This window comes from Pelobates fuscus, chromosome 11 (assembly GCF_036172605.1).
Source record: "Pelobates fuscus isolate aPelFus1 chromosome 11, aPelFus1.pri, whole genome shotgun sequence".
Lineage (NCBI taxonomy): Eukaryota > Metazoa > Chordata > Amphibia > Anura > Pelobatidae > Pelobates > Pelobates fuscus.
In genome coordinates this window covers 7,190,761-7,216,244 of record NC_086327.1, presented here as the reverse complement: position 1 = coordinate 7,216,244, position 25,484 = coordinate 7,190,761, and the positions used below count along the sequence as shown (strand labels likewise).

Below are 25,484 nucleotides of genomic sequence, written 5' to 3'. Positions count from 1 at the left end.
TTAAGTGGACTGCTGTAACGAGGGAGGCTAGAAAGGATTTCGGACCGGTGTTAGCTGTTATCCTTGGCCGCTGGTAGTGAGACTTGAGGAAGTCATTCTCCGAGCGGGGACACTACGAGGTTGAGAAAGGTGACTTTGGAGTAAGCACATGTAGAAGGAAAGGGATTACTGTTGATTTCATTTGAACTGTGATGCATGCACTGTATTTCAACTGTACTGTTGTCTTGTTTGTTTAATGTGGAGTCATTTAAACTCCTGTATCTGTCTCTAAGGATTTTTCTTCCCTTACTCTTTACCTTTTCTACACTTCCTGTACTATTATACTATCCACTCCCATTCCTCTTAATAGAGAAGTGATTGGTCACACACTTCTCACCTCGCTCCAATCCGTGTCTACCACCCCGGGTAGGCGGATTCAGTGACTAGTCTACGTTTTGGGAAGACGCACTTGAGAAAGACCCACGATTCTCAGGTGGCAGTCGAGCATTGTAGACGTTCCGGTTCAATTTTCCTTATCTTTCCCTATATCTGGGACGCTGGTGTAGGGGAGAAGGGATCATGGGGCAGGATTTAAGTAAGCCCAGTAAGGGCTGGTTAGCATGTGATTTAGTTGATGACAGAGAGGGTGAGGAGATGGTTAAAGGTGTTGAAAAGATTGCAAAAGTTTGTAAAATAGCTGTGCCGACATGTGGTAGATTACAACCAGAAAGTTGGCGTAGATTGTTGATGGAAAAGAAAGGCAAGCTTGCAAATTATGATTTATTAAAAACAGCTGAAGCATGGTACAGAGTAGCAAAGGCTATTCAGCAAGAAGGTTGGGTTGAAGAAGAAATAATTCACAAGGGTGTGAAAATGTTTGTGTACCATAATAATTGTGTTGCTGGGGCTCTTCCTCAGCCAGCGCCCCAAAATGGCGCCCGGGGGATGTCTATCCCAAAGATCCAGTCAGTAATGGGAGATTGCCAGCTGATTAATCCTCCCAATCCCCATCCCGTCACCTCTCCCGTTTGCCCGGTCCTAAATTCTGATGGATCCTACTTTTCCCCTTCTCCCTCCCTAACATTCCCATCATCCTCATCCATCCCCAAGCCACCTTCTGAGTCTAATGCTAACATCTCATCTGCCATTCCTTCCTCACACTTTGTCTCCGTAGATAATCCTACCCTCCCATCTGCATCTGCCCAGTGCACTAACCCCTCCTCTCCTGCCACTGTCAATCTTGCTGATCCCACTCCGGCTCCTCCTCCTTCAGGCACCTTTACTGACTCTTCCCCACCCTCTCCCTCGCCCGCCCCGACCACAGCCCAGTTTCCCACCCCCTCTGCTAATCCCTCCCCAACCTCACTGCCCACTCCAGGTTCCGCCCCAACTCCCACCCAAATGGCCTGGCCATACCCCTTCCCATACCCCTATCCTCACTGGCCATACCCCTTTCCCCAAGTCACTCCCCAGGTTCCGGTCATGCCCAGTCCGGTTCAGTCTGCCCCGGATGTGCCCACATCCAACATGGCCGCCACGTCTTCCCTTAACCCCAATGCAACTTCCTTCCCCGCCTCCAATATGGCGGCCCCCAGCCATTCAGCACCCCTGATGCCGGTGCTTCCCGGTGATTACCGGTCCCAAGGTTATGACCCAATGGCAACTCCCGCCTCCGGAGCTCCCTCCTATCCCCCGGCCCTGTCTCCTCAGGTGTTCCCCTCACGCAGAAGGTCCCAGATAATAGAGCTAGATGAGGAAGAGGATGACAGGCTGTCCCAGGGTTCAATGGAGGCTGCGAGAGCCCACCGTTCTATTGAAGATCCCTTCGGCCATCAGGGTCGGGGAGAACAGGCCCCTCCTAAATATGTCGCTTTTAACCCCACACAAGCTAGTGCTTTAATGAAATCTCTCCCTGACCCAGAGAAACAGCCTATGCCTTTTTACCGAGGGATAGTTCAGATACAAAAGACTTATTCCGCCGCCTGGCGTGACCTACTGAGCATTTGTGCTATTAAAGCAGGGGATGCATATTGGCCCAGCATGGCCCGCCACCTCAGTACAGATCTGCTTACAAGTGATGTTGATTATCCCTCCGGAGTAACCTTTTGCAATCAATTGAGAGATTGGGCTAAGGATAAACTTGCAGATCAAGCTGCTGGCCTTACTGATGTTGTGCAAGACAAAGGAGAATCAGTGGAAAGGTTTCATGCAAGATTATATCAAATGTTTACAGATTTGGGATTTGATCTCACTGACAAAATTCATTCACAAATGCTATCAGGTGCGTTTGTCCAAGGTGTTAAAGATTCCATACGCAAGGGAATCAATGCTGCACGCCCTGAATACAAGGTTGTTCCCCTAGATACGTTACTCCTAGTTGCTAGAGGTTTGGAATCTGCCCAAACCCCCAGAAGACCCAATTCAGCTCCTCTCATGGTGGCCCGTGCCACCCCCATCACCCCTGGCACCAAGGGTGTCAAGTTAGAGGACGTAACATGTTTTAATTGTGGGGCTAAGGGACACTACAGAAGTGACTGTCCAGAACCCAAAAGGGAACCGGGGGAGCCCAAAAAGTTTCCTACAGGGGAGCCCAAAAAGTTTCCCAAGCCTGCCCCGGCCCCTAAGACCATGAAAACGGTTCCAATTGTTGAGGAACCAGATGATGATTAGGAAATTGGCAAACCTGTGTCATTAACCCCTGTCATGGCAGTGTTTACAGGGGATAAGGGGGGGGGGCCACTTGCCACAGTGACTTTACCCATTGAAGGCCAACCTACCACATTTCTTATCGACACAGGCGCAGCCCGAAGTGTTCTCAGAGAACAAGACCTGCCAGACCCATCTTTCTTGTCAAGTATTGATGTCTCCTGTGTTGGAGTGGATGGCCAACCGAGACACAGTCCTCTAACAACCCCTCTGCGGGTTGGCACAAGCTTACTTGCTCGTTTTGTAGTTTCCTCCACATGCCCAATTAACCTGTTAGGCGCTGATGTCCTTTCACGCCTGCAGGCGTCTATAACCTTCACTCCAGATGGACAGGTAGAAATGTCTACACCTCTATCTGTTTCTGACACTTCAGCCCTGTGCTCCTTACCTTTGATGCTGCAATTAGATATACCCAATGAGCAAGCAGCAGAACCTAGGTCCAATTTCCCAGATGAGTTAAAAACTCAGGTGCCTGCTAAGTTATGGTCCTCAGGCCCAGAGGATATAGGTCATCTAAATGTCCCACCTGTGGTGGTTAAGCTTATCCCAGGAGCTAAGTTACCAAGGAAACCACAATATCCTCTAAAACCAGCACAGGCTGCAGCCATTTCTATTCACATCAAAGCGCTCCTGGAAAAGGGTGCTTTAGTGGAGTGTAAATCAGAATGTAACACTCCATTATTTCCTGTAAAGAAGAAGACTCTAAAAGGTGAGCCAGTAAAGTATAGGATGGTTCAGGATCTCCGTGCGGTCAATGAAGCCACTGTCCTGGACACCCCTCTTGTACCAAACCCCCATACCCTGCTCTCTGGCGTCCCACCTTCTGCAAAGTATTTCACAGTCATTGATCTAGCTAATGCCTTTTTCAGTGTTCCACTAGATCCATCCTGTCAATACCTGTTCGCTTTCACCCATGAAATGCAACAATATACATGGACTGTCATGCCCCAAGGGGCACAAAATTCTCCAAGTCAATTTGCCAAAGCCATGTGTACTATTCTTGACCCATGGCAAGCTGAACACCCAGAAGTTGTTTTACTCCAGTATGTGGATGATTTGTTGCTCTGTGGAGATGATATACCCACTACTGAAAAATGTTCAATTAGTCTGCTTTGCTATTTGGCAGAACAAGGATGTAAAGCTTCGCTTCTCAAGCTGCAATTCTGTCAACCCTCTGTGATTTTCCTTGGACATTGCCTATCTCAAGGTACCAGACATCTCACTCGGGACCGAGTCAGAACAATTCTGGACATTCAACCCCCAAGGACTTCAAAATCTCTTCATGCCTTCTTAGGCCTCATTTCCTACTGCAGAGCATGGATCCCAGAGGCCTCTCTGCTTATGCAACCTCTCTACGATGCACTCAAGTCAGATCCATTCGGCCTGACCAACGAAGCTCTGGACAATTTCAAATCTCTTAAACGTGCCATTGTCTCTGCTCCTGCCTTGGGCCTACCAGACTATACCAAGCCTTTCAAATTATTTGTCTCTGAAAGACTAGGTCATGCTACAGGAGTTCTTACCCAAACTAATGACTTAAAAGGCCGCCAGAGGCCTATTGGATACTTTTCATGCCAACTGGACATTGTGGCTAGAGGGACCCCTTCCTGCCTTAGGGCTGTTTTTGCTGCAAGAGAACTTATTGAAAGAACTTCAGACCTGGTCCTTGGCCACCCGTTGGTTGTTTTGGCCCCTCATGACATCTCTGCCATTATCAACCAAGTCCAGCTCAAGCACGTGTCTCCCGCTAGACACCTACGTCTGCAATGTCATCTTCTTCTGCCTGACAACATTTCTATACAAAGGTGTCAAGTTCTTAACCCATCCACTCTTCTTCCACTCCCTGAGGGGGGTATCTACTATGGGTTTGTCACAGATGAAACCTACATTTACCTTCTCTGTGGATGTATCAAGAAAATGCATCCACATTTAACTTTTCACGAGGACAAGACACCTCTCTGTGAAGGTCCAGATTACGCCTTCTGTACCATGTGGTACAAGCCAGACATTACTCCTGAACCTTGCTATGAAGATGAGCTCTACCACTGGTTTGAAGTAAAGCTCACTACCCAAGATTTCTATTGTGACTCGGAAGGCAACAGCATGGTCCTGATCCAACTGCCCCCAGAACTCAATTACCTATACCATCATTGGGATACTGCTATTCCACATATTCCTGTTACCAAGTTAAAGACAAGATCATGGAATGACCTTGGGCCCATGGCAAAATTATGGGCCACCATGGATGAATCACAACTAGAGGAAAATGGCATTGCCAAATACCCAGCAACTGACCTTCTTGAAGCATGGCCACGACATTTCCTGGAAAAAGAATTTAAAGACCTAGTTATAACAAATGACTATGACCCAGAAACTCCTCATGACTGTTTCGAACAGATGAAAATGGAAACAGTACACTTACCAACTGTGCATGAGAATCCATTACCGGATCCGGATTTTACTCTGTTTGTGGACGGTTCAAGGTATGCTGATGAAGAAGGAAAATACCATACAGGATATGCCGTAACCACAACAGGGGAAGTTCTCAAGTCATCACCTCTACCGCCAGCAATGTCTGCGCAAGAAGCTGAATTGCAAGCCCTGACTTCAGCATGCAAGATTTCCAAGGGAAAGCGTGCCAACATCTATACAGATTCAAGATATGCTCTGGGTGTGGCACATGACTTCGGCCTCATTTGGAAGACAAGAGGATTTCTTACCACTGCCGGTACACCAGTCAAACACAGCTCTGCAATCAAGGAACTAATGGATGCCCTCCTACTCCCTGAAGAAGTGGCCGTTTTGAAAGTAAAGGCACATGGGAAATTGGATTCAGATGAAGCAAAGGGCAACCATTTGGCCGATCAGGCTGCTAAGCAAGCAGCCAGAGATTTGCAGGAAGTGGATGAAGAAGTGTCCGGTCAAGAAGAAGAAGTTCCTATCTTTACCTTACAAACTCTTCCTACTGACCTAAGAATTCTACGAGAACAACAAGCTATAATTACCCCTGAAGAAATCCAGAAATGGAAGAAGAAAGGAGCTGTCCTAAAGGACGGAATTTACTACAACAATTCTAAATTTTGCCTTCCAAGAAACTTATACCCAGCAGTTGTCCAATGGGCCCATGGGCCTGCACATCTGTCAAAAGACCTAATGGCCGCCCTCATTCAAAAATATTATGAAGCACCTGGAATCACAACCCTGATCAACAGCTTCTGCAGGGCCTGTGTCATTTGTGCAAAATGTAATCCAGGAAGACCAATCAAGGTGCCTGCAAAGCACCTAGCAAAACCCATGTACCCATTCCAGAGAATTCAAATTGATCATATCCAAATGCCCAAGAGTGGGTCTCATGAATATGCACTAGTAATGGTGGATATGTTCTCAGGCTGGCCAGAAGCCTACCCTGTAGCCAATATCACTGCAAAAACAACCGCAAGACGCCTACTTACAGACATTGTATGTAGATTTGGACTTCCAGAAGTCATTGAAAGTGATCAAGGCCCAGCCTTTACAGCAACAGTGACTAAAGAAATTTGGACTGCTCTGGGAGTGACCTTAGCCTTCCACACCCCTTACCACCCACAAAGTAGTGGTAAAGTAGAGCGCATGAATGGCACTCTAAAAGCCAGAATGTTAAAAATGTCACAAGAAACAAAAATGCCCTGGCCAGAAAGTCTGTCAATAGCTTTGTTCAGCGTTAGGCACACACCTAGAGGGAAACACTCGTTATCCCCATATGAAATTCTATTTGGGACAGCACCCAGGCTAGGTTGTTATTATCCACAGCAGTTACAGCTTCAATCAGATGTTTTAGTAGACTATGTAACTGAACTTGCAAGTGCCTTGAACAAAATACATGCCCAAGTTTTCTCTTCAATTCCAGATCCTGATCTGAACACAGGTACCCATAACCTGCTTCCCGGAGATTGGGTTCTGGTTAAGAAGTTCGTGCGGAAAAGCACCCTGGAACCAAGATTTGACGGGCCATTCCAAGTTCTCCTGATCACCGCAACTTCCGTCAAATTGGCCGGCAGGCCACATTGGATCCACGCTTCCCACTGCAAGAAGTCTCCTGCCCCAGAGGAAGCAGATACCGCACAACCATGTACCTCTGGTACATTGTCTCCTTAATTAGTTTAATTAAGGCCCAGCAAGTAGCCATCACTAAAGATGCTAGTGGGTACACCTTCTGGTATAATTCGTCATGTACCCGTGTGGCTACCTATACCTTTGATTATTGTGACATCGTAGAATGCCCATTCACTACAACACAAATTCAGAATATCTATAGAGATATCCCTCATGTAAAAGATCCATATGTTTGTGTAGTTGACAAACAATGGGGGCATAATTGTGGCCATTGGGGGGCGGCGGGATGGAATGCCGGACCTTCCTGGGGCTACAAGCCAAAAAGTGCCTTATCTAAAGTAGATGATCATGGTAGGTCCCTCCTTCAAAGAATGACTCTGAGAAAGCCTGGAGGAGGCACACCAATGAAATTAATTCTTAATGTTGAGCATCCAAGCCCAACAGATGCAGACCAGTATGTATTGGGAATGTACTGGAAAAAGGGTTCCTATACTAAATTAGGGCATTTCTACCTTAAAGATATGTGTAATTCCCCTGAGTGGCGAGGAGCTACTCATATGGTCACAAACCCATTAAAACCACACATCCAGTCCTTTAAGGACATGATGGCCATTGCTAACCCCACCTTTGAAGATACTATGGCCGCTGAAACAGGTTTTAATGATGTTAACCTATGGTTAGAATGGATGAAATATAATGCCAACAAACATAACCGAACCGCATGCTATGTGTGTGGTGGTGCCCGGCCTCATCTGGGCACTGTACCTTTAACCCTGCCAGTAGATGAAGAAAATTGCATTTTAAGTCTTTTTGCCTACCAATATAATTTCAACAGGTCTCAATGTCAAGCATGGACAGCGGAGTATCCTCTTATAGCCAAAAATGTAAGACCTCCTCATGGTGTTACCGTATATAAAGGTAATTACACTTGCTATGTCAAACATGATGGGATTGGTAAATTTGTGGGTAACTTTCCCGCAGGTTATTGTACTACCTATAGAACTGTTCCTGTACGTTTGCTGCAGCAGCACACTAGGTCACTGGGAGATATTTACTGGTTGTGTGGGGATTTACAGTTAAGATCCAGAATGGACACAGAGTGGTGGGGGGAGTGTACATTGGCCAAGGCCATTATGCCTATACACATTATTTCTGACACACACACCAACACCCATGAGTCCAGCCACACTAAGGCCAAGCGTGAAGCCCCAGTAAAAGGAAGTTTTGACCCTCACATTTACATTGATGCCATTGGGGTGCCTAGGGGGGTACCCAATGAATTTAAAGCAAGAGATGAAGTTGCTGCAGGATTTGAATCAATTTTTACCATAGTTACTGCAAACAAGAACTTAAATTGGATAAACTACATTTATTACAATCAACAGCGTTTCGTTAATTACACCAGAGATGCCCTCCAGGGATTAGCCGAACAATTGCAGGCAACATCCCAAATGGCCTTCCAAAATAGAATAGCCCTGGATATGATCCTAGCCGAAAAAGGAGGGGTATGTAAAATTTTGCCCGACACCATGACATGTTGTACCTACATCCCAGAAAACACAGGTCCTAATGGTAAAGTTACATTAGCCATAGCAAAATTAAATGACCTCTCAGAAGAATTAAAAAGGAATTCCGGGATAAAAGATCCCTGGGACAGATGGTTTGGTTGGATGACGGGTTGGAAAAAGGCTTTAATGCATATTGGTATGGCAATACTAATTTCTTTTTTTATCTTTGCTCTTCTCTTTTGTTGTGTCTTCCCCTGCCTGAGGAAAGCTCTCACGAAGACTATTGACCAAGCGGCACCCACTTTCACACTACTTGATGTTGATGACCAAGATTTCCAGGATCTCAACTCACCCTGTTTGCCGCTGCAATCCATCCCTTTTGATGATAAAGTGCGAGAGTTCTAGGAAGGGACCACCTTAGGGACAGCATCTGTCAGTGAATGGTAAAGGCCCCGTGTTGGAGAAGTGGTGGATTAGCTGCCATGGGATACCCATGGGTGTGAAGTGTTCGAGAGCCATACTGACGGATGAGTTAGCCTATCAGGGTCAGAACTAGGGACAGCCTTGCACTTTGCATTAACACCTAGCTAGCGGCCACAGGGTTTCTGTGCCTTTGGGTTAACACGTCTTCCTGGTACTAACTTAATAAAGTTTTATCTCTTAGAATCTAACATTTCATAGGGGGGACTGATGTGGGATTATTTAAAAAACCTTATTGTACTTGTATTCAATTATTGCACTAACTCCATTTTAACTTTATACTGTGACAATCCTCCATTTTGTCCTCCTAACCTGACTTCTACAATCCTCCATTTTGTCCTCCTAACCTGACTTGTTCATTTTAAAACTACATTACATGACAGTATTTCTCAGCACATCTAATACAATAGACAAAGACTGTATTCTCCATAAGGATATGACTAACCCAGGAACTGTTGAATTTCCCCTAACTCGCAACATAGTATAATTTAAAGGCCATGAGAACACAGTAGTAATGAAATGTTCTATTCATAAGAGACCTTGCACCTAACCACGAGATTTGACATCACCGACCGAGTAAAATGACGCTCAAGACCCCTTGTCCCCCACCCGTGTCCGAAAAAGTACCACCTCTTGGTGGGTGGACACGGAACTAACCACTTAGCTTTTGATCCAATTAATTATATTGATAGGTGGACACTAACCCAGACACTTAACAATTAATCCAATTAATGATGTTTATTCACTGATATCTTGATAATCAATGATGACGAAAATGTCTCTTAAAAGGGCCTGCGCGCCCTCTGATTCTGAACTTGCCAATAAATTTCCTCGAAGTTATTTTAACCTGAACTCCGTGTGTCAGACTGAATTACTTCAGCGTATATACGCAATTCAATTCTCTTTAATTTGGACAGGAACAGATAGACACTTAAACATTTTGGTTTACTGAAAAAGTACCATAACAGGACCACTAGGGGAGGGGAGGGTAAGGACCACTAGAGGAGGGGAGGGTAAGGACCACTAGGGGAGGGGTGAGTCAGGACCACTGGGGGAGGGGTGAGTCAGGACCACTGGGGGGGGGAGTGAAGGAACACGGGGGTGGGGAGGTAAGGACCACTGAGGGAGGAGGAGGGGAAGTCAGGACATATGGGGGGGAGGGGGCGGCAAAAAATTTTTTGCCTACAGCAGCAAATATCCTTGCACCGGCCCTGCACACACTGCATTCACACACTGCATTCATGCACACACACACTGCACTCATACACACACGCTGCACTCACACACACACACACATACGCACACACTGCATTCATTATACACACACTGTAAATAAATATTCAATTAATATATTTTTTTTAGGATCTAATTTTATTTAGAAATTTACCAGTAGCTGTTGCATTTCCCACCCTAGTCTTATACTCGAGTCAATAAGTTTTCCCAGTTTTTTGGGATAAAATTAGGGGCCTCGGCTTATATTCGGGTCGGCTTATACTCGAGTATATACGGTAAGTTAATGCATTGTCTGCCTTAGTTATATCACAGGCAGAGGGGAGGGATTGTTTACTGTATGTGGGAGTGTCATTCATTGTCACATTGTTTTTATTGGCTTGTACACTTTGTGCCCCTGCACCCAACAAGGTCCACCTGGGCGTCAAACTTGTTGAGAAACCTGCATAAAAGGCCAGCTGTGGCTTCCATTAAACAGACTTACTTCATCCTCAATCTAGAGTCTTGTCTGTTATTGGGGGAAACTGCCATATCACTACAAGGGACTGCTATAATCACTACACTCCACTGGATTCTTCGAGCTCTTGTAAAAGCTATTCCTGCATGACTCTCTGGAGGAAGAGAGCTATGTTATACACTCAGACACATTACTGGGGGTATTATTGCTGTGGAGCTCTGTTATACACTCAGACACATTACTGGGAGTATTATTGCTGTGGAGCTCTGTTATACACTCAGATACATTAATGGGAGTATTATTGCTGTAGAGCTCTGTTATACACTCAGACACATTACTGGAAGTATTGTTGCTGTGGAGCACTGTTATACACAAAGACACATTACTGGGAGTATTATTGCTGTGGAGCTCTGTTATACACTCAGACACATTACTGGGAGTATTATTGCCGTGGAGCTCTGTTATACACTCAGACACATTACTGGGGGTATTATTGCTGTGGAGCTCCGTTATACATATTACTAGGAGTATTATTGCTGTGGAGCTCTGTTATACACTCAGACACATTACTGGGGGTATTATTGCTGTGGAGCTCCGTTATACATATTACTAGGAGTATTATTGCTGTGGAGCTCTGTTATACACTCAGACACATTACTGGGAGTATTATTACTGTGGAGCTCTGTTATACACTCAGACACATTACTGGGAGTATTATTGCTGTCGAGCTCTGTTATACACTCAGACACATTACTGGGAGTATTATTAGTGTGGAGCTCTGTTATACACTCAGACACATTACTGGGAGTATTATTACTGTGGAGCTCTGTTATACAATCAGACATTACTGGGAGTATTATTGCTGTGGAGCTCTGTTATACACTCAGACACATTACTGGGAGTGTTACTGATGTGGAACTCTGTCATACACTCAGACACATTACTGGGAGTATTATTGCTGTGGAGCTCTGTTATACACTCAGACACATTACTGGGAGTATTATTACTGTGGAGCTCTGTTATACACTCAGACACATTACTGGGAGTATTATTAGTGTGGAGCTCTGTTAAACACTCAGACACATTACTGGGAGTATTATTGCTGTGGAGCTCTGTTATACACTCAGACACATTACTGGGAGTATTATTGATGTGGAGCTCTGTTATACACTCAGACACATTACTGGGAGTATTATTGCTGTGGAGCTCTGTGATACACTCAGACACATTACTGGGAGTATTATTGCTGTGGAGCTCTGTTATACGCTCAGACACATTATTGGGAGTATTATTGCTGTGGAGCCCTGTTATACACTCAGACACATTACTGGGAGTATTATTGCTGTGGAGCTCTGTTATACGCTCAGACACATTACTGGGAGTATTATTGCTGTGGAGCTCTGTTATACACTCAGACACATTACTGGGAGTATTATTGCTGTGGAGCTCTGTTATACAATCAGACATTACTGGGAGTATTATTGCCGTGGAGCTCTGTTATACTCTCAGACACATTACTGGGAGTATTATTAGTGTGGAGCTCTGTCATACACTCAGATACACCAACAATATGGAGCTCCAAGAAAAGAGGGACAGATTATTATTTATTATTATTGCCATTTATATAGCGCCAACAGAATCCGTAGCGCTTTACAATATTATGAGAGGGGATGCATTTATGCCCATAATAGGGACACATGGCAGGTATGTAAATAGAGGGCTGGTATGAGTAGCAATGATGATTTATAAATATAATTATAAATGGTGATTAAACAGGAAGTCACTGTCTCTGTTCCTGTTTGGAGACCATTAGACAGGAATCTGCTCTCAGCAGGACTAGGAGCAGTGACGTAGGCAGGCGGTCACATGACGTGCTGGCAGTCACATGACCGAGTCACGTGCGGTGTAGTCTCAGTCTGTTATCAGTGCTGAAAGCAGGAAGTGCAGGGCAGTCAGTTGGGGTTTGCAGTGTGAGTGCACTCAGGGGAGTGATGCTCATTTTGTGTAGGGACAGACTCAGTGCACAGAGTTATACACAGAGCAGGGTCTGATGGTTCATTATAATAATATTAATAATAAGCAGCTGGGCTGAGGACTGACCCTGGGCTGGCTGTGAGATCCCTGGAGAGGTAGGTGGCTCAGTGACGGTTGGTGAGGCTGGTCACTGTTTCTCTATTTATAAAAAGAGACATATTGAGACACTATATATGGGACTATTACAGATACTGTGTTACAGGAGAACCTGCCACTATTCTTTAATATAATGAGCCTTTCCTTGAGACAGCCATTTATATACACCTTCGGTCTGACAGTGTTTTATTGTGACAGTTATTGGATCTACTCTACTCTGCGCTGCCTGACCTCCCTCTCTGCGCTGCCTGACCCCCCTCTGTGCGCTGCCTGACCCCCCTCTGTGCGCTGCCTGACCCCCCTCTCTGCGCTGCCTGACCCGCCTCTCTGCGCTGCCTGACCCCCCTCTCTGCGCTGCCTGACCCCCCTCTCTGCGCTGCCTGACCCCCTCTCTGCGCTGCCTGGCCCCCTCTCTGCGCTGCCTGACCCCCTCTCTGCGCTGCCTGACCCCCTCTCTGCGCTGCCTGACCCCCTCTCTGCGCTGCCTGACCCCCTCTCTGCGCTGCCTGACCCCCTCTCTGCGCTGCCTGACCCCCTCTCTGCGCTGCCTGACCCCCTCTCTGCGCTGCCTGACCCCCTCTCTGCGCTGCCTGACCCCCTCTCTGCGCTGCCTGACCCCCTCTCTGCGCTGCCTGACCCCCTCTCTGCGCTGCCTGATCCCCTCTCTGCGCTGCCTGATCCCCTCTCTGCGCTGCCTGATCCCCTCTCTGCGCTGCCTGACCCTCTCTCTGCGCTGCCTGACCCCCCTCTCTGCGCTGCCTGACCCCCCTCTCTGCGCTGCCTGACCCCCCTCTCTGCGCTGCCTGACCCCCCTCTCTGCGCTGCCTGACCCCCTCTCTGCGCTGCCTGACCCCCTCTCTGCGCTGCCTGACCCCCTCTCTGCGCTGCCTGACCCCCTCTCTGCGCTGCCTGACCCCCTCTCTGCGCTGCCTGACCCCCTCTCTGCGCTGCCTGACCCCCTCTCTGCGCTGCCTGACCCCCTCTCTGCGCTGCCTGACCCCATCTCTGCGCTGCCTGACCCCCTCTCTGCGCTGCCTGACCCCCTCTCTGCGCTGCCTGACCCCCTCTCTGCGCTGCCTGACCCCCCTCTCTGCGCTGCCTGACCCCCTCTCTGCGCTGCCTGACCCTCTCTCTGCGCTGCCTGACCCCCTCTCTGCGCTGCCTGACCCCCTCTCTGCGCTGCCTGACCCCCCTCTCTGCGCTGCCTGACCCCCTCTCTGCGCTGCCTGACCCTCTCTCTGCGCTGCCTGACCCTCTCTCTGCGCTGCCTGACCCTCTCTCTGCGCTGCCTGACCCTCTCTCTGCGCTGCCTGACCCCCTCTCTGCGCTGCCTGACCCCCTCTCTGCGCTGCCTGACCCCCTCTCTGCGCTGCCTGACCCCCTCTCTGCGCTGCCTGACCCCCTCTCTGCGCTGCCTGACCCCCTCTCTGCGCTGCCTGACCCCCCTCTCTGCGCTGCCTGACCCCCCTCTCTGCGCTGCCTGACCCCCCTCTCTGCGCTGCCTGACCCCCCTCTCTGCGCTGCCTGACCCCCCTCTCTGCGCTGCCTGACCCCCCTCTCTGCGCTGCCTGACCCCCCTCTCTGCGCTGCCTGACCCCCCTCTCTGCGCTGCCTGACCCCCTCTCTGCGCTGCCTGACCCCCCTCTCTGCGCTGCCTGACCCCCCTCTCTGCGCTGCCTGACCCCCCTCTCTGCGCTGCCTGACCCCCCTCTCTGCGCTGCCTGACCCCCCTCTCTGCGCTGCCTGACCCCCCTCTCTGCGCTGCCTGACCCCCCTCTCTGCGCTGCCTGACCCCCCTCTCTGCGCTGCCTGACCCCCCTCTCTGCGCTGCCTGACCCCCCTCTCTGCGCTGCCTGACCCCCCTCTCTGCGCTGCCTGACCCCCCTCTCTGCGCTGCCTGACCCCCCTCTCTGCGCTGCCTGACCCCCCTCTCTGCGCTGCCTGACCCCCCTCTCTGCGCTGCCTGACCCCCCTCTCTGCGCTGCCTGACCCCCCTCTCTGCGCTGCCTGACCCCCCTCTCTGCGCTGCCTGACCCCCCTCTCTGCGCTGCCTGACCCCCCTCTCTGCGCTGCCTGACCCCCCCTCTCTGCGCTGCCTGACCCCCCCTCTCTGCGCTGCCTGACCCCCCCTCTCTGCGCTGCCTGACCCCCCCTCTCTGCGCTGCCTGACCCCCCTCTCTGCGCTGCCTGACCCCCCTCTCTGCGCTGCCTGACCCCCCTCTCTGCGCTGCCTGACCCCCCTCTCTGCGCTGCCTGACCCCCCTCTCTGCGCTGCCTGACCCCCCTCTCTGCGATGCCTGACCCCCCTCTCTGCGATGCCTGACCCCCCTCTCTGCGATGCCTGACCCCCCTCTCTGCGATGCCTGACCCAAGGTATATGTATGTGGCTGAAGGATCCGGTCAGATACTAAGGTAGGGATAAGGTTTTCTCCTTTCTTTTTTTTTTTTTTTTTTACAAATCTTTTTCCTTATAATAAAGAATCTATCTTTTCAATACTTGGTGAAAGCATTTTTACATTAAGAATTAATGTTGAGCTGACTGTTCTTAAAAACCTTGACCCTGTTTTACTTCCTACTTGCTCTTTTGATTTTACTCAGTTTCCCCTTTCCTTTATATTCCCCCTCTCCTTATTTCTTTCTGTCTTATTTTCTCGATTTGGCCAGTCTCTCTCCTCCCCCTGAATTCCGTTTCATTATATGTAAACATGAGCTATGTACATTGCATACACCTATTAAGTTATTATTTTTTATTACTTAAAACCAAAGTCCGAGTAGAATCAATCCAGGGACCCCCCACAGATCACGATTTCCACAAAGTTCTGTAATGCAGTGACAATCAAAAGGGCTGCGCAGTCCATCTGCTATAGATCTGTGTTTGTAGTTACTTCCCACTTTAAAATATCACCATAGAAAGCAATGAATCGAGCCTCAAACTGACTGAACCGGACCAGAAATATAATTAACAGGATAATGCTGATTTTCTATGTAGTGAATCAAGCAGTGTTTAAATGGTTCTCATTGTTAATGATAGGTGTTGCCACAGTATTTATGCAGCATCACAGCACATAATTGGGGTGATTTTTAGTAATCAACATATTTGTCTATTTACATATTGCTGTGAGTAACCCAGGAATGTGCATAGATTATAGGCTTGCAGGATTCATAATACAATGGTTGCGTCCAAGGCTCCATTTTTTAACAGTGACCACGTGGCTGGTGTCTGTGGCCATCAGGCAGCTGCAAGCTTTTAGAAAATATAAATAGCCTTATACCCAGAAGACCATCTCTTCCTGTGCTCTCTGCTCTCACCTACCCGAGGCCTAGTCCCCAGAAAGCACAGAATGAGCGCTTCATTAAATGCGCTGAGCAAACAGGACTAATTTGGGGATTTATGCATCACTGCATATAGGCAGCCCTGAATGGGGCTGACTAACACAATAGCCAGACTGATGTGCTGCCTTGTCCTTGCAAGGACAGATGCTCATATGTGTCATCATCAGAGACGTACCTGTGTACTGGCCAACCTTTGTTACAATTTTAGCAGCTTTCCCATTAAGAAATTGAGGCAAATGCGAACAGTGACATAGAAGGGGGTAGTATATACATGGAATAGTTTTCCAGTGGGAGCAGCAACAGTGGTATAGTAAGTGTAGTAGATACCTGGAATAGCCTTCCAGTGGGAGCAGTAACAGTGATCTAGAAAGGGTAGTAGATACCTGGAGTAACCTTCCAGAGGAAGCAGTAAAGGCTAACAGTTATATGGAAAGGGTAGTAGATACCTGAAATAGCCCACCAGGGGGAGCAGTAAAGGCTAACAGTGATATCGAAAAGGGAGTAGATACCTGCAATAGCCTTGGGAGGAGAAAAGGCTAACAGTGATACAGAGAGAGTAGTAGGTACCTGGAATATACTTCCAGTGGATGCAGTAAAGTATTTGAAGAATATGGGAGATGTTTAAACAGACATTTTTGCTACCACAGTTGATATCAGTGTGAACCTAGGATGGCTGTTCACTGTTCGTAGTGATTGGAGGATGTTGGATCTTGGTAGAGTTAGCTCTAACCATAGTTTTTCTTTCTCCCTAATGTGATGTTTGTAGGACTGTGACAATATGGCCGATCAGCACACCCACTGGAATTCAGACCCACCATCAAATTTCTCTGACTGTCCCAATGGTTCCAGATGGATCATGACTGTGTTTAGTGAGTGCGCAGTCGATGGACGAGATGTGTCCAGTGTGTATCTGGGGTTAATCTCCATCCTGTGCTTTTTCTTTGCATCCTTTCCGTAAGTGTGTTTTTTATTTATTTTTGGCAATCCCATACAACAGTGTATTGCAGATCCTTATAAGAGGTCTTCCCTGTGTATTGCAGATCATTAGAAGAGGTCTTCCCTGTGTATTGCAGGTCATTAGAAGAGGTCTTCCCTGTGTATAGCAGGTCATTAGAAGAGGTCTTCCCTGTGTATAGCAGGTCATTAGAAGAGGTCTTCCCTGTGTATAGCAGGTCATTAGAAGAGGTCTTCCCTGTGTATAGCAGGTCATTAGAAGAGGTCTTCCCTGTGTATAGCAGGTCATTAGAAGAGGTCTTCCCTGTGTATTGCAGGTCCTTATACGAGGTCTTCGCTGTGAATTGCAGATCATTAGAGGAGGTCTTCCCTGTGTATTGCAGATCCTTAGAGGTCTTCCCTGTGTATTGCAGATCATTAGAAGAGGTCTTCCCTGTGTATAGCAGGTCATTAGAAGAGGTCTTCGCTGTGTATTGCAGGTCATTAGAAGAGGTCTTCGCTGTGTATTGCAGGTCATTAGAAGAGGTCTTCGCTGTGTATTGCAGGTCATTAGAAGAGGTCTTCCCTGTGTATTGCAGGTCATTAGAAGAGGTCTTCCCTGTGTATTGCAGGTCATTAGAAGAGGTCTTCCCTGTGTATTGCAGGTCATTAGAAGAGGTCTTCCCTGTGTATTGCAGGTCATTAGAAGAGGTCTTCCCTGTGTATTGCAGGTCATTAGAAGAGGTCTTCCCTGTGTATTGCAGGTCATTAGAAGAGGTCTTCCCTGTGTATTGCAGGTCATTAGAAGAGGTCTTCCCTGTGTATTGCAGGTCATTAGAAGAGGTCTTCCCTGCGTATAGCAGGTCATTAGAAGAGGTCTTCCCTGCGTATTGCAGGTCATTAGAAGAGGTCTTCCCTGTGTATTGCAGGTCATTAGAAGAGGTCTTCCCTGTGTATTGCAGGTCATTAGAAGAGGTCTTCCCTGCGTATTGCAGGTCATTAGAAGAGGTCTTCCCTGCGTATTGCAGGTCATTAGAAGAGGTCTTCCCTGCGTATTGCAGGTCATTAGAAGAGGTCTTCCCTGCGTATTGCAGAGTTTTATGTTTTGTTTCGAGTTGCGCAATCAGTTGTAGCCTTTTGTATTCACAGTCTGACCTTAATTACTGCTGACGTGGTTAGTTAGTTATTGCTGAGTATTCCCGAGTGCTGGGGTTTTGTCACGAGAGTGATGAATGAATAGCCTTACTCCTTCCACGTGACCTCTAAGCAGGATTTCGTTATGTGGTTTTTGGTCTCGTTTTCTCTTTGACTGAAGTCTGTCTAATTTTAATTATTTTGTAACGAAGGCTTCAGTCCATCAGGGCATTGTTGCTATTTTAAAACACGAGGGATTATCTATTAAACTGCAAATTGTGGGGACTGGACGAGGGAATAACTTGAGGCCAAAGTAGCCGAATTGGAAATATAATAGTGTTAATAGTTCCATTTCGGCTTAAAATTAGCAAATTCCTACGAACTCTCCACAATTCCCAGTTTAGAGAATAAACTCCAACCTTAAAGAGAACTAGAGTCATCATTAACGTGCTATCCCCTGTGACAATCCAAAGAGCCAAGTACTGCGGCTTCTGGAAACGTTAATTTTATATAGAAATCTGTGAACCAACTTCTCCTTCAATCCCATTACAGAAATCTGAATGGCTTTTACATTTGTGTGTCTTGCTTATGAATTCTGCTCTAGTTAATTTATTGTATTATTACAGCTTATCTCATTATTGTATTATTACAGCTCTTTAATCCTACAGCACTTCACCAGGCTATACTATTCTGTTATTACAAGCCCTGGATGTTGGGCTAAGGTAACGTCCCCAGGACGTACTTGAAAACCAGAGTAATCTAAATGTACCTTTCCTGGTTAAATCCTTTGTTATTATTATTATTATTACAGATTATTGTATTATTACGGCTCTTCACGTAATTACAGTTCTATTATTACAGCTTATCACATAGTTACAGTTCTATTATTACAGATTATTGCATTATTACAGCTCATCACAGTTTTATTATTACAGCTTATTCTATTATTACAGCTCATCACGTAGTTACAGTTCTATTATTACTGCTTGTTGTATTATTACAGCTCATCACGTAGTTACAGCTCTATTATTACAGCTTATTGCATTATTACAGCTCATCACGTAGTTACAGTTCTATTATTACAGCTTATTGCATTATTACAGCTCATCACGTAGTTACAGTTCTATTATTACAGCTTATTGTATTATTACAGCTCATCACGTAGTTGCAGTTCTATTATTACAGCTTATTGTATTATTACAGCTTATCATGTAGTTACAGTTTAGGAGTCTTTGGTCGCAGTTCTCCTGTTCTGTCACACCATTTTTGGGTTTGACAAAAGCTGTACCTGGAACCCAAATTCTGCCCCCAACTGGCTCTCCGATAATGTGGATATTTCACGTTGGCATTATCTGTACAGATCCTCTAACACTGAGCAGCAATGTGTCCTGTTGGGCTCCCTGCTCTATGAATAATTGCATTGTTTTTTCTTTAATGCATTTAACCAGATTATGTATTTTGGAATTTGGACCTTCCCTTTAATGCTTGTCTCCTTAATGACTCTCTGCAGACAGTATTACAAATCCTGCAAGACTGGGAACATGGACAAAGCTCTCTCCATCTGGTTCCTCCTAGGATGGCTGGCCGGTGACACGTGTAATCTGGTTGGTGCCTTTCTATCTCACCAGCTCCCTCTACAGGTAAAACTAACATAGAGCAACCATGTTTTATCATCTGTAAGATTACATCCTAAAAATAAAAGGGGCACATTCATTTCTATATATTGAACTTTGTTTTTCTTCCTAATTTTAACCCCTTAAGGACCAAACTTCTGGAATAAAAGGGAATCATGACATGTCACACATGTCATGTGTCCTTAAGGGGTTAAACGTTTTATTTCAGTTTATATTGAAAGGAGGTTGAGAGGCAGGAATGAATAGAGGGAACAAAAACCTTGATTTGTAGTACTTTTTGCCCAGTTTTTCTGATGTGTGCATTGCAATTCCGTGTACCTGAGCAGTAACCTCCCTTCTCTCTGATCGCTATAATCTGCTCCTCACTTAGGTAAACCTCCCGTATGGCAGCAGTGTAGACACGGGGGTGGTTGGTTTGCTGGCTGTTGGGACTTTCTCTGTCGGCATGTCATTCGCAGAGGATTTCAGCACCTCGGGGGCCGTAAAGGTCAAAAGCTCTCTTCCTCATCCCTATTATATACTGCACTCTAACTAGTCATCAACTCAGCCAGCTCTCAGGACTGACGGCAGTAATACAAATCTGTGATCTTTAAATTCACAAATTCTTCAGGGATTTCTGAAAGCATTGGAATTTGATGAGCAGACTCCAATGGTTATTTTATTTCATTTTTTTATTTATTATATTTTTTGCAGAACATTACAAAATCTGAGACGAAAAAAATTAAAATAGCACCGACGCAAACATGATGGCAGCTCCCAGCGATGTCATTGATCAGATTTTAGTGTAATTGTGCAGAGGAGTAGAGAGTTGGGAGACGACCGCCAACGTTCCCGCTGCCTTATTTTCTTTTTTTATTGCGTTACATTTTAAACAGGACTGTGCACTCATCAAACGCCTTGTTTCTCTCCCTGCAGACGTATACAGCTATTTACTATGTCATAGCAGACTTGGTGATGCTCGTCCTGTACATATATTTCAAGTATCGGAATCTGGGCCTGACATGTAAGTATCTCCATGGTATCACGGTGCCTGGCTCTTTCCCTGATTGCAGGAGACGGTTGTATTGTGTTTTATCTTCAGTCACTGACAAAAATGTTTTTGCATGTTTAATTCATTGTTGTTTTTTTTACCCAAGGGGGTTGTGAAATATTTTATGTAATCATTTTATTATTATTATTATTATTATTATTATTATTTATATAGCGCCAGCAAATTCCATAGGGATGTACAATGGGTGGTCTAACAGACACAATTGTAACCAGACAAATGGACGCACAGTAACAGAGGGATTGAGGCCCTGCTCAGTGAGCTTACATGTTAGAGGGAGTGAGTTATAGTGACACAGTAACAGAGGGATTGAGGGCCCTGCTCAGTGAGTTTACATGCTAGAGGGAGTGGGGTATAGTGACACAGTAACAGAGGGATTGAGGCCCTGCTCAGTGAGTTTACATGTTAGAGGGAGTGAGTTATAGTGACACAGTAACAGAGGGAATGAGGGCCCTGCTCAGTGAGCTTACATGTTAGAGGGAGTGGGGTATAGTGACACAGTAACAGAGGGATTGAGGGTCCTGCTCAGTGAGTTTACATGTTAGAGGGAGTGGGGTATAGTGACACAGTAACAGAGGGATTGAGGGCCCTGCTCAGTGAGTTTACATGTTAGAGGGAGTGGGGTATAGTGACAGTAACAGAGGGATTGAGGCCCTGCTCAGTGAGCTTACATGTTAGAGGGAGTGGGGGTATAGTGACACAGTAACAGAGGGATTGAGGGCCTGCTCAGTGAGCTTACATGTTAGAGGGAGTGGGGGTATAGTGACACAGTAACAGAGGGATTGAGGGCCTGCTCAGTGAGCTTACATGTTAGAGGGAGTGGGGGTATAGTGACACAGTAACAGAGGGATTGAGGCCCTGCTCAGTGAGTTTACATGTTAGAGGGAGTGGGGTATAGTGACACAGTAACAGAGGGATTGAGGGCCCTGCTCAGTGAGTTTACATGTTAGAGGGAGTGGGGTATAGTGACACAGTAACAGAGGGATTGAGGGCCTGCTCAGTGAGGTTACATGTTAGAGGGAGTGGGGTATAGTGACACAGTAACAGAGGGATTGAGGGCCCTGCTCAGTGAGTTTACATGTTAGAGGGAGTGGGTAATAGTGCCACTGTAACAGATGGATTGAGGGCCTGCTCGGTGAGTTTACATGTTAGAGGGAGTGGGTAATAGTGCCACTGTAACAGATGGATTGAGGGCCTGCTCAGTGAGTTTACATGTTAGAGGGAGTGGGGTATAGTTACATTAACCAGATGCTGCCAAAACACCTGATTGTTTTAGGGCTTTATTTTTTATTTTTATTTTTTTAGCATGTTTGTGCACATTCTTTTTATTTCATTTATTATTTATTTTTGCTGTGACGATTATAAACCTGATTAGGCATATTTGTATCCAGTTAATTTTGCTGCAGACAGCAATACTCTCCAGTCAGTTTTGGGTGTAAAGTTAGTAAATTTGTGCACTGACAATATCTGAATTCGGACTTTAATTTTAGGAAGACTGAATTCATTTCTAATTTGAGAATTTTAAAATAAATGGTTGGATATTCCGTTGCCTTCTCCATTATATTTTAGTGATGTGTCTGCCTAGAGTCTTTCACCACTGTAAATCTAATTAAGTAATTTATACGTGGCTTTGGAAAGCCAATTAATATGAGAGAGCTTGTCACCTCGTTATAGCTGTGCTTCCAACTACTAGCGTTTTATCCAAAGCGTTCATCATTTTCTTGTTAGTTTTTGTAAAGAAAGTTATCACAGCCTGTCTAATTGGCTAATTTCTCTCTCCCCAAACAGCGTCTCGTGGAATTAACTCAGTGTGTGGCTTTGTTCTGTTCGGATCATTGGCAGCTATTTCACTTCACAGGGGAGTTGGACGTCCTTTGGTGGACTATGAAGTTAGGATACACAGCAGAATGTTGCTATCGTACGATGGTTCGGGGTCCACGGTGGGTCATTTCTTCTGGGAACCCTCTAATATTAGCTGTATTAGTTGTAAGGTTACTGACAGATGGGTGCACATTCTGAATTAGAAGCTGGAGGGTTAGGAGTTGCGGAAGTGTCACATTATTGAAATTTTGGTAGATGTGTGGAAAGAACAACTAATTGGTGCAAAGGGAAAATGTGCTTCATAACGATCTGGGCTGTGTAGATTGTCCATCATATATTGAATGTGAACTGCATGTCAGAAACATTAATGGTGAATTGAAAACAGAGTTGCAGAATTTAGGTAAAAATATCTGTGATCACATTTTTTACAAAGCTGTTCTTTTGACCTCCAATTTGTAATTTGTTTTTCAATTCACTATTTAGTAAATAAACCCTAACATGTTAAAATTGTAAAATTTATAAGCAGTTGGAAAATAAAATCACTCCCTTACTGAACATACATTTATAACGAATCAACGAGTTTCCCAAAGATCAGGGCCGTCATTCCTGCCGCAGTTAGAATCTGTTCTGGAAAAGACGAATATGAGCGTTTACTCCCTGCACCGCAGACTGTGCAATCAGTTGTATTGGTGCTTAGAGGCCATTTCATGGTTTGGAAAAGACTTGGTATGGTAGAACAATGGAAGGTAGTCGTTAAATAGTCCATACATTGTTGGCTCAGAGCACCTCTTGGTATGTTGAGCTGAGTGTGGATGGCAAACCATTGTTTAATCAGTTTCTTATTGTAATTCTTTCTCTGTCTCTCTGCAGTCATTCTCCAATCAAGATATTATTGGGATGGCAATAGGATCCGTCTCATCGATTCTTTATCTGGGTTCCAGGCTGCCACAGATTGTCACTAATGTAAGGACACAGATTGTTCCTGATCTAGAGATCTCTGCCTTTGGCTGCAATATGTTAATGATATAGGGATCCTTGCCTGTGACCACACATGATTACCTGTTGTAGAGATTATCAGTGGCCGCACATTATAACGAATGTAAAGGTGGTTACCCGTGGCTGCACATTGTTACGTTGTTAATGTGCTTTTCTCTGTGTGTTTTCCAGTTCCGGAGGAAATCCACAGAGGGTCTGGCCCTTTCTCTGTTTTGCCTAGTAATTCTGGGTAATCTGTTTTACGGGCTAAGCATTCTCCTAAAGAACCCAGACAACGGACAGTCAGAGAGTGACTACATCCTGCACCATCTTCCGTGGATCGTCGGCAGTCTGGGGGTGATGTCACTTGATGTCTTTGTATCCTTTACCGTGATCACTTACTGGCGCAACATTTCACTTATTAAATAGCGTGTGGAGCTTATCCACAGTCACTTTAATTCTGAATGGAGCAATGCTCATTTAACCCCAATCTTATTCAGTAACCTCATTTACCTCTCTGTGAGTAGATACCAGGGACTGGAAAAGATGTCTGTCAGCTCTGGGGTGATCTTGAGGAACTAGAAAGCAGTGCAGGTCCCTGGGCAATGTGGCCAATGCAGGCTGCTTAGAAGGACCATCATTGAATCTGTATAATGTTTGGTTTAGAAGTGGGAGGGGGGCAGTAGGAAATAAGCAGAATAAAAACAGACCATAACCTTGCCGGGGGTGGTGAATTTGGAGAGCTAAAGAAGGATGGTGGGTAAAGGATACATACTGAGATGGCAGAAAGTGGTGGAGGTGTTTGTTAGGCAGTGCGTCGGAGCTTCGCCCCCTGGGAATTCCATGTGGCAGCGTCACACAAAAAGCTAAATACACGGTGTCTGGTTACATTTCGCTTGTTTCCTTTACTCCGGCTCAGATCATATGTCAGTTCTTTACTTTCAGTAAAATCGCTCAAGAGAGTGACACATCGGAGAGAGACCCTCTCCTCCCGAAATCCAGCTGATCCAACCATGCAGTTTACTCCCCAGACGACAAATGACAAGAGATTCAGAAACTGACGTATCCAAAGTTCACCATCTCACACAGCATACATAAAAACCTAATTTTACTTTTGTATTTTTTTTTTTTTTAACATTTGACAGAATTCAGTCTCTTTCTCTTAATATAAAAAATGAATTGAGCTGCAAAGCTGCTAGTTTGGGTGGAGTGGAGTTTATTTGGGTTTAATAATGTGCATTTAACCCTTTACCAACAAATATATTTATTTTAAGCCATCACCACTCCCCCAGACATTACAAGGTTGATAAAACAGATTTTTAAATGGTTCAGACACACAAAAGGGGGAACAAGTTATATCAGCACTTTAGGATTCGTTTTAGAATGTTTTTTCGATAACTTGGGAATATTTTGTATTAAATTGTAGATTGTTTACATAATCTCGCCGCTTACGAGAAGCACAGACCTAATTACTGCTCCTGTCATCTGTGATCATTTTGCACAATAATTGTAGAAGGGAAACGGCTCAGTCTATGAGACTCGGGGCATTTTACGCAGCGGCAGACAGAGCAGATTCTAGTTGTGGGAGAGCCGCAGTCGGGCTCTTACATTGGCCAAGTACCAGGTGTTTGCTTTTCAGAATTTTTTTTTTACATTTTTTTAAAATGAACATTATTAAAATTGAAAGAATAGAATCATCTTTGTCTGATTTTATTGATTCTTGTTTCAGATTTCCACTCTGTAATAGACACAAAATGTCTATTAAAGCTCTGATTCCTGTTTGTGACTCCCAGAAAGCTCTTTGAACAGGAGATAATAAAAAAATCTGTAAAATAAAGGGGGGGGTTACATTACTGCGCCCACCACTGACAAGGCGTGTATGCTGCTATGTGGATAATATCCGGTTGTGAGCTAGGGCCATGCGTGGGGTGAGGCCATAGGTTGCCAAGCTAGTTTTTATTATGAACAAAGCACATTCTAATGCTTTAGATTCAAGTTCAAGGCTTACTCCAACCAAAAAACTG

At 45.7% G+C, this 25,484-nt stretch overlaps 1 protein-coding gene across 1 annotated transcript; it reads left to right on the top strand.

The window, feature by feature from the left end:
- The first annotated feature begins 12,400 nt into the window (after positions 1–12,400).
- On the top strand, positions 12,401–25,106 carry SLC66A1 (solute carrier family 66 member 1). The gene is made up of 8 exons (XM_063436947.1): positions 12,401–12,581; positions 16,682–16,869; positions 19,493–19,622; positions 20,532–20,619; positions 22,453–22,604; positions 23,356–23,448; positions 23,653–23,838; positions 24,380–25,106. The coding sequence occupies exons 2-8, from the start codon at positions 16,694–16,696 to the stop codon at positions 24,464–24,466; spliced, it is 912 nt and encodes a 303-aa protein (XP_063293017.1). The 5' UTR covers positions 12,401–12,581; positions 16,682–16,693; the 3' UTR covers positions 24,467–25,106.
- The last annotated feature ends 378 nt before the right edge of the window (positions 25,107–25,484 follow it).